The following is a 10,000-nucleotide window of genomic DNA, read 5'->3' as shown; positions in this document are numbered from 1 at the left end:
ATACACACACCAGCATGCACACACACACACACACGCACACACGCACATGCACACAAACACGCACAGGGTTGGGGGTGTATGTGGTGGGGGGGGGTGTTTCTACTCCAGTGCTCACGTCCCCATGCAGGCAGCCAAGCAGATGCCAGTCAGATGATGTTGTGAATGGCAGGCTGATGCTGATTGGCCGCAGGGCAGTGTGTGGTTCATCAGGCTCATCTGGGCCAGACTTGGCATATCCCCCCCCCCTCCCCCCCCACCCCCCCAAACCCCCATGTGGCATAGTGACAGCATAGTGCTTTGGTAGCCTCCTCCTCCTCTCTCACATTCCTCTCCACCGTGACCTGACTGTTCTCTCCGACGGGGTAGGCCGCAAACCCTGTGGTAACACATGGTAACCCTCTGGTAACCCTGGTAACACAAGCCCTCTGGACTAACTCTCCTAGACTGTTTGTAAACAACCTCAATGCCCAGACAAGCGACTTAATCCCTGCCCGCCTTCCGACCCTTTCCCATTCGGGACAGTTGTGTGGAGAGAGCACTGTTCGCTGTTTGCTCTAGCTAATGTGAGGGGTGGCGGGGGGGAGGGTAGGGAGAGTGGGGGTGGGGGGGGGGGGGGGGGTAGAGGTACACAGAGCTGCTCTCCTTCTGCTAAAGGGGTTAGGGTTAGACACACTCTGCTGCGGTCCAGTCTCTGTAGGCCTTGGCTGGCCACAGCGAGGCCTCGTAAAGAGAGGACCAGATGTGAGCGGCATCTTTAAAACGCCTCACGTGTGGAACTCGACGGCGTGCATGGCGGGCTACTCGAAACACACACACACACGCACACACACACACACTCACACACACACACACACACACACTCACACGCACACACACACACACACACACACACGCTCACACACACACACACACACACACACACACACACACCAGGATGTTACACAGACCGAGAGACCTACATTAACGGTCGTTTTGTTCGTTCCCTTCCTGTAAGTAATGTTCAGTTTGTGTAGCGTTAGAGCATTATGGCTCCTTTCATCTCGAAGGGGCTCTGTCCACTTAGGAGATCATCACAGGTTTACGGGTTAGGGTTGCGTCAACACACAACCACAGTCCTTCCTACTTCCACCGGGGCTGCCTGCTGCGTGAAACCGTAGTCGTGTTTACAACACAGTCTTTTCCCATAAGTGCCGCTTCTTTCGTATCCCCCTGACAGCTCTGTTGTGAACACACCTCTACTTCACGCCGAGGAAAAACCGCAAAGTCTTGAGAGAGCGACTGCAAAAAGGAAAACTGACAAAAATATGTAAAGCAAACGCTTCAAAGAAAGATACCGTATACAAGGCAAAACAAACTGTCTATTCTGGTAGTGACAGAGTTAGCAGCGTGAACAAGTCAAGGCAGTGCGAGGGGAAACTAGGCTAGCACACTGCTCCCCCCCCCACCCCCCTCGGCTGTCAATCCACTTCTGGAACAGCCTGAATGAAAAACAACAGGGTTTCCAGGCAAACTTTTGAGCAACCGCGCGACTGAAAGACCTCCAGCTAGAGGCAGAAAACTAATTTGCGGGAACATTGGAGGTGAAGCCGGGTCTACCTCACAGGAGGGGTGCGTACTTATGTCATCGCTTTCGACAGTAGCCTCCGGCTGTTTGAGTTAGACGAAGGCAGGGAGCTCCCACTGATAAAAAAGCTCCTAAAGTATGAACACAATGTTCATTTCTGTGAAAATAGTCTCTAGAAATACAGTTTTGACTGTCAGTTAGAGTGAGATTTGAAATTCGGAACACAACCCCATTATAAAATGTCAACATTCCCCTCTTCTCAATACTGGAACTGAACTAAAGGTCATTTCACTGTCAGGGGGCAAACATGAGCCTGGAAATGATATCGATGCAAAATGTTGAAAAACACAGAATAAGGCAGGGCAGAGAGAGATAGGCCTACAGTGTTTTCCTATTCTGTTGCAGGAAAAGTGCTGCTTTGGGTATTTCGTTTTATGAGCTGAGAATTCAAACCAGATTGGTTTCCTATTATTTCTCGATTTTTTAAAATGGCAAACCTCCTCTCGGTAGACCCTGTCTCATTAAAATAAAATAAAAAAGATAACGGTAAGCACTATTACAAACGACAGAGAAGCGCCCTAGCGTGAAACAAGCTTCAAAACAAGAGTCAACTTCAGTCAAAAGAGGTCTTTTTCTCATTCACAAGTGTACCAGAGCTCAACGTAGCCCTGGGTTGAGAGAGCAGGGCTATTACCATAATGTGTTACAACAAACCAATCAGCAGGGCAGTGCCTAGTGCATTCATTACAGAAACAGCTTCCAGTGGGTCAGAGATGTTTTCAAAATGAAACCAAACTGAAGTGCACTGACTTTTTATTCTACGCTACAGCGAGGTGTCAACGGCTCAATGGTGAGTAATGGCCTCTCGGCTCCACTAAAGAGATTGCTCTCATTTCTCATTTCAGATTCGCTACGTATAATTCAGCCCTGAGGCATCAGGCCCATCAAGCCCTTGAATCAATATCGGCCTCTTGCAGTCGCATCACGGGATACTGTACGTTCGGTTCTACAATGTTTGAACAACAGCGTTGGCAACCCCGACAGTCCTAAATCTCTTCTTTCTGTGTTGTTGCAAAGTGAAAGCAGAAATGATTTCTGCTATTCAACCTCCTGCCAAAAAATGGCCCCTTGTCTGCCTTGTCAATTGCTTGAGTTTATGCTGAGAATTGACTTGTACTGACATGTAACAACAATAGACCGAATCATTACTCTTCCCCAAAGGATACAGTACACACTACAACTACGGTAAACACTAGATTTACGGATGATTTCTGGTGCTTTTGAGATTGGGAACGGCAGGATCTCCATTATCATAAAACATTAACACGGCCATTCAGTGTGAGAGGGGGGCAGAGCAGAGGCGTTTAACAAAGCCGTGCACGGAAGGCCTTCAAGGGATCAGGAGGAGGAGAGCAGGAGGATAATGATCTCTGTCCCTCTCCTCTCCTCTTTCTGCTCCCTGGTGCATTCGGCCTCTTCTGGCATTGACCTTGAATGCCCCCCCCCCCACCAGCCCCCCCTCCTCCCCTGGACCGGGGCCATACCTCTCCCAGGGAGAAAGGCACCAGGCACCAGCCGTTGGAGAGGGAAAAACAATCTCAATCTCATTCATAAACATCATCTCTCTGCCCTCCTGGGGAATGCGTGGCAGACTCAAGGGCAGGGCGGTGTACGGTCACTGGTATTGGAGACGTGAGCTCTCATATCACAGAGGCGTTAATGTGACACCAGCAGCACCTCTGGCCTTGAGTACATGCACAGGGTGAGAGTGGGGGTGTAGGTTCGAGTGTTCGAGAGCGAGTGTGTAGGTTCATGATTGGACATGAAGCTTTCAAAATGATGCAGTCACAATCAATGAATTTGGGGGGGTTTGAGGGAGATTAGCATACCAGGGCACATGACGTGTGTGATTATATATCGGAACAGACACACATCGGCTTAGCGTTCAAAGCCAATAACACACAGGTAGCTGAGAGTCTGTCACTGCCAAAACTATTTTCCCTAAACACACATTGTTATTGATGTACGTATACTACATCATCCTTCTTCCCCTTATCATTATAGGGTTAGTACTACTATTAGTACTACTATTTATTCACTTCAGAAACCACCTTCCTGTGGCGGACAGATGTACAGATGGCGAGACAGTAGAGAGAGAGAGTAGAGAGAGAGAGAGAGAGAGAGAGAGTAGAGAGAGAGAGAGAGAGAGGGGCAGAGAGAGAGAGAGAGAGTAGAGAGAGAGAGAGAGGGACAGAGAGAGTAGAGAGAGAGAGAGAGTAGAGAGAGAGAGAGAGAGAGAGAGAGAGCGAGAGAGAGAGAGAGAGAGCATCAGATGAATAAGTCATGTACGTTCGCTCTCCTCAAGGCGGGGGTCGAACTGCTGAAGTTGTCTGGCGCTCATCCAGACCTGTCTCCCTCAACTGAAACTTATCTAAGAGACAGTGTGTCCTTCAACTCTCTCTCTCTCTCTCACACACACACACACACACACACACACACACACACACACACACACACACACAACTACAGTGGAGGCCACTGGTTGTGGTGAGGGAGTTTACATTCCTGGGACTGTGGGCCCATGCCACTGGCACCGACACAGCCCTCCAATGTGGAAGTGATTTGAGCGCTCTGCGACTGCTGCTGGCCCACTTGGAGAGAAAGGCAATGTTCCATTCCATCATAACAATCACCCCACCTCCCCCCTCCCATCATGATCATCACCATCTTCTGAACCAAACACAGACACAACACTGCCTGTTTCACTGAGAGAGAGAGAGAGGGCGGGCGGGGGGGGGGACTGGATAATAACAGACCGACAGATAGACATACTGACTGACTGACTGAAGGACAAACAGACAGACAGACAGACAGACAGACTGAGAGGAAGAGAGAGAGAGAAAGAGAGAGAGAGAGACTGAGACAGAGAAAACAAGAGAGAGGATGCTATCCTCACCCCAAAAGTATTGGATTCAGTCAGTGGTATGAGAAAGACCCAAGACACATGATTCTGACAGCAGAGGAGAAGAGGAGGAAAGGAGAAAGGAGAGGAGACGTGTTTCACTCACAGTGTAGAGTTCGTTTGTCACTTTCACCAGCTCCTCGTGCATCTGAATCCCAATGTCCTTGCTCTGTAGAAACAACCAAGCAGAGGAAACAGAGGTTAACAAAAATATGATGGACAATACAGAATACAAAATCAGTCCACTTACTGCCACAATTTACTGTGAGTGTGGGTCTACTACACTCGTATAAACATGAATTATGGTTCACGCCGGACACGTTCATATTTCGGATAGTGTGCCAGAGAGTCAGTCGGTTCAACACAATGAACCATTTACAAGGTAGCATAAAAAAAAAATCGGAGTTGTTTGGTTTGTTGTTGTTTTTTTTCATTCAGCACTGATGTGGAGGCCTCTATCTGAAAGCGGTGCAGTGCGTGTGGTGTGGATTCACGTTCGCTACGCCACGTAATCCTTTTCCTGTCATTATTACACACGGGCTATGTTTAGCTGTGGTGCCGCTCGGTAAATGTCAGAGCCTTCTCGTTGGGCGACCACCTCGCCACCTCTGGTCTAGCAGTCTAGTCAGGAACAACACCCCAACACCCCAACACCCACATCTGACTTAACAACAACCAACCATGCCAGATCGCTAAGTGGGATCCTTGGGATGACCCATACCCGTAAACCTAACCCTAACATTAACCCTTACTGCAACCATTTTTAAATCTCAACGTCAGGCCGTCCCAAGGATCCCACTTATCGGTGGGGCTGTGTGGGATAGTGTTAACACTAGAACAGCCATGGGTGGGGTCATTTGACCAAGTGAGTAACATTTTTTTATACCTTTGCACTCGATCAAATTTCAGTAACCTCCTTTCATGACTTTTCCTAGATACGTGCGTTCTACCACCCAGTATCCTTTTCATTGTATCACATTTTCAAAATCACATCAGGATAAGCTAGTATAAAGCTATTTTGCTGTTTTTCTGTGTATTGCATTTGTATTTGTGTAGTGCATTTGACCCCCCGAGGCGGCTCTTATAGCGGGTAAAATAGGCACGGCTGTTAGTGTCGACTCATACCCTGTGGCGGCACACAATAGGGAGGGTCATTGATTGTGCTCCGTTCCTCACTCAGGTAGATAACATTGGCAATAACTCGAGCTGAGAAAATCAACTGTTTCATCTTTTCTGTTGACGTCCTCAGATGTCCAGATTGCCATCCCCTCCCGCACAACACAATATGGCGTTGGTGTCGGTCGATGTGCCGTCTGGACGAACAGAGTGAGATAAGGTTTGACTCATGATGAACAACACTGTTGTTTAACTTGTTTTCCTTGCACCCTTCAAGTTCTACCAGGAGGAGTGACAATGTGACTTTACCAGAGGACAAATATAACTAGCGTGTACACCCTGCAGAGCTGTGAGAGACCTGGAATTGGGGGGGAGAGCTCAGAGTGAGAGAAAGTAATTGCTTAAGACTGCGGGTTCGTGCGACAGCAAAGCAGAGCCGTTCGGGATGGAAACTACAGGGGTGTGTGAATCCACCCACACCAAACCTCAGTGTGTTTTCCGAAATGACGTACACACACACACACACATGAGGAAATAACCCCCCCCCCCACACACACACACACACACACACACACACACACAAAATATGTTTTAATAAGTATCACCGTGATTCTTTAATAGTAGAACAATCTCGACAGTGTCTCAAATATCCAACACCGAGTCATAAACACAAGAAGCGGTTATCGCCTCAGAGATCTCTCAGGATGACTTGATCTGAGAACTACCCACGCAGGATTCTTAATAGGACTAGATGTTAAAATCCCTAAATAATTAGCACAACAATTGACTGAGTGGAGTTGGAGATGTCCTCTTGGGTGGAGTGGAATTTGGCAATGATCACGTGGTGCCACCAGTACGACACATCTTCAGTTGTGGTCCCCGACCTCATTGGGTGTTTCGGCCATTTATCACAAGACACCCTCTGCCGAGGTTGGCCCACCACAGGCTGATCAGGCCTGGGTGTGTGTCGCACGGTGGCACCACGTGGTCATTTGGGAGCCCATGTTGGGTCCCTACGTTTCAGCCACAGCCAGTGACTGCTCCGTTCTGCTGCAGTGGACAGTTCTCTGATTGCCTTCCGTTGGGCCTGTCCTCTGATCCCTACTGCCCTCAGGAGCCTTGTGGTGGAGCTGGCTACAAAGCCTCTGCAGCCCACCTCCACTGGCCACACCTTCACGTTCCAGCCCCGCCCCTCTGCTTCGACTGCTAAGTTGGCATACCGCAGCCTCTTCCGTTCGAATGCCTCATCGATGGCCTCCTCCCATGGGACCGTCAGTTCTACGATGAAGACACGCCGGCAGGACTTGGACCAGAGGACTAGGTCTGGGCGCAGGTTGGTCGCTGCAATTTCGGGTGGGAAGGTGAGCCTCTGGCTGAGGTCTACCCGCATTTCCCAATCCCGGGCTGCGTTCAGTGGGCCTTAGTCTGGAGGTGATGGCTTGGTCCGCTGTTTCTCCCCTTCCCGGATGAAGATTGTTTTCCGTGGAAAGGTAGTCTGGGCATTTAGAGGCATGGCATTGGTGGTTACCCTCTTGTGCTCAAGTTCGGCAGCCAAGCACTTTAGCACTTGGTTGTGGCGCCAGGTGTATCTTCCTTGAGTTAGACTGGTCTTGCAACCCACCAAGATGTGTTTGAGGCTTGCTGGGGCTGCACACTGGAGACAGGCTGGGTCCTCTCCATACCAGAGATGTAGGTTGGTAGGAGAGGGCAGGACATCATATGTGGCTCTGATGATGAAACTTAGCCTATTAGACTCCATGCTCCACAGCTCGTTCCATGTGATTTTCCTCCTCTCCACGCTCTCCCACTTCATCCAGCGGCCTTGCTGGGCTTGGGAGACTGCCTTGGCGCACCTGGCTGCTTCCTCCTGGTGGCGCACCTCCTCAACCACCATCTTCCGCCGTTCGGTTGGAGTAGCCTTTTGCCATGTGGGTGTTGTTGTTTCCAAACCAAGGCCCCCTCTGCCATGTTGGACATGCCCCACTATATCCCGGTGTCTGAGGGCGGTCTTTGCCACCGCAACTGCTGCAGATGGCTTCCATTTCCTCCCCGTTGCTAGGATCGGAGCAGCACCTCTGACGAATGGATCCCGGGATTCTGTGAGAGTCATTTCCAGCCTTGATTTGGCACATTTGTACTCCTCCACCAGGCTTGAGATTGGTAGGGAGAGGGCTCCGTTGCCATACAGGCCTATGCTGCTAAGGCCTCTCGGCAGTCCAAGCCACTTCCTCACTTGTGCATTCACCAGTCTCTCCAGCCGGTTGGCATGGGATAGTGTGACCTCGTAGATGGAAATTGGCCACATGAGACGGGGCAGCAGCCCAAACTGAAAGCACCACAGCTTCAGCTTCCCAGGGAGAGCAGTGTTGTTGATCTGCTTGAGGCCACTGATTGTATCCTGCCTGAGTTGTTCCACCTGCTTCGAGTCTTTGAGTTCTGCACTATACCAACGGCCAAGGCTTTTGATAGGCTTCTCCAGAACTGTTGGTATTGGCTCGTTGTTGACGTGGAACCTCTCATTGGCGAGCTTGCCTTTGACAATGGAGATACTGCGGGACTTGCTGGGTTTAATCTCCATTCGTGCCCATTTGATGTTTCCCTGGAGTTTATCCAGCAGGCGTTTGGTGCATGCGTTTGTTGTTGTTATTGTCGTCATGTCATCCATGTACGCCCTGATTGGAGGAAGACGCAGCCCGCTCTTCAACCGTTCCCCTCCAACGACCCATCGGGATGCTCGAATAATGAGCTCCATTGCCATGGTAAACGCCAGTGGAGAGATGGTGCAGCCCGCCATTATGCCTATCTCGAGGTGCTGCCATGCAGTTGTACTGGCTTGTGCTGTAACACAAAACTGGAGGTCCTGGAAGTAGGCTTTGACCAGCCTTGTGATGCCCTCTGGGACTTGGAAGAAGTTGAACGCTGTCCACAAAATCTCATGAGGCACTGACCCGAAGGCATTGGCAAGATCTAAGAAAACCACATGCAGGTCTTTTTTCTCCTTCTTGGCCGTTTGTACCTGGTGCCAGATAACATTTGTGTGTTCCAGGCATCCTGAGAATCCACTTATCCCTGCCTTCTGCACTGAGGTGTCGACAAAGTTGTTCTTCTGCAAGAATACTGAGAGCCTCTGGGCCACAACACTGAAGAAAATCTTTCCTTCCACATTCAGTAGACTGATCTGGCGGAACTGGTCGATGGTTGAGGAATTCTTCTCTTTGGGAATCAGGATCCCTCCTGCCCTTCGCCATGCCTTTGGTATGATTCCCTTTTCCCATGCCACTTTCATTAGCTTCCAGAGGTATTTCAAGACGCCTGGACTGTTCTTATATAGCCTGTATGGAACGCCGTTGGGCCCAGGGGCTGAGGCTGTTCTTGCCCGTTTTACTGTGCTCTCAACTTCGCTCCATGTAGGGGGCCTTGTTTCCATCTGGTGCTCAGGTGGTTGGATTGGTGGCATGTCATCCGGAATGCTGGCTGGCACATGCCTCTGGTTGTCGGAGTAGGTCTTCCTCAGGTGCTCTTCTAGTTCCCTTATGGGTACTTTGAGGGTACCCGTTTTCTCCTTGACAAAGAGGTCTTTGACGAACTTGTAGGGATCTCTGTAGAAGGCAGTCCTCGTTCGCTCTTTCTTCTTGTGTTGCTTTCTCAAGCATTCTGCTCTTCGCAGTGTTGCAAGACGCTGCTTGATGTCGGCCTGTAGTGCCTCAAGTCCTTTCCTTTCCACTTCTGTGGCCTTCTTCCACTGTTTTCTCAGGCACCTTCTTTCTTTCACAAGTCTTTCAATCTCTTGTTGTCTCCTGGACTTGAGATGGGCTGATGGTTCCTTCTGTGTCCCATGGTTCTTACTTTTCACCCCAAATCTCTCTGCTCCATAGCTGTAAATGATCTCTCCAATCTTGTCCAGCTTTCTTTCCACGCCCCCTTTCAGACCTTCTAGAAGATGGACAAGGTCTGTGTCAGTGTTTTCCCACTCCTTTTTCTGGCAGGCTTTAGGCCACAAGATTTGAGGCTTCCGTCCATTCATCTTCCTCTCTACTGCTGTCTGTGGCTGGATAGGCTCTGGACTCATGTCCGTTGATGGATCTGTGCTTGGTTGAGCTTCGTCTGGGGTTCTGATACCCTGTGGACTGTGGTGAATATCCTGCCACTGGGCTTCACTCGACTGATTTGCCCTACCTCTGAGGAAGTAGTGGTCAATGCGAGGCACCTCGCTAAGCTCTCTTAGGCACTTTTTCCTGCCCTGGTGGATCTTGAGACCCTTCTCTGATGTTATCTTTTTCCAGCCACAGATGCAGCTTTGTAGCTTGTGTCCTGCCAGTGTTGTTACTCCGTCAACTACCGTGCTGATCATTTGATTC

The 10,000-nt window shown here is 49.9% G+C and overlaps 1 protein-coding gene across 3 annotated transcripts in view; it reads right to left on the bottom strand.

Annotated features, from left to right (window-relative positions):
• srgap3 (SLIT-ROBO Rho GTPase activating protein 3) overlaps positions 1-10,000 on the bottom strand; it is a gene marked incomplete at both ends in the record, with an annotated part of 88,688 nt that overhangs the window by 37,002 nt on the left and 41,686 nt on the right. For all 3 annotated transcript variants that reach the window (XM_080548109.1, XM_080548108.1, XM_080548110.1), the window contains one exon: positions 4,633-4,695. In XM_080548109.1, coding sequence (XP_080404235.1) covers positions 4,633-4,695 — 63 coding nt within the window. The remainder of the gene's footprint in view (positions 1-4,632; positions 4,696-10,000) is intronic.

The sequence above is a fragment of the Nansenia antarctica genome (assembly GCF_963989245.1).
Source record: "Nansenia antarctica genome assembly, chromosome: 18".
NCBI classification, from domain to species: domain Eukaryota; kingdom Metazoa; phylum Chordata; class Actinopteri; order Argentiniformes; family Microstomatidae; genus Nansenia; species Nansenia antarctica.
Note: the sequence above shows the minus strand (reverse complement) of the source record. Positions and strands in the feature narration are given on the sequence as shown.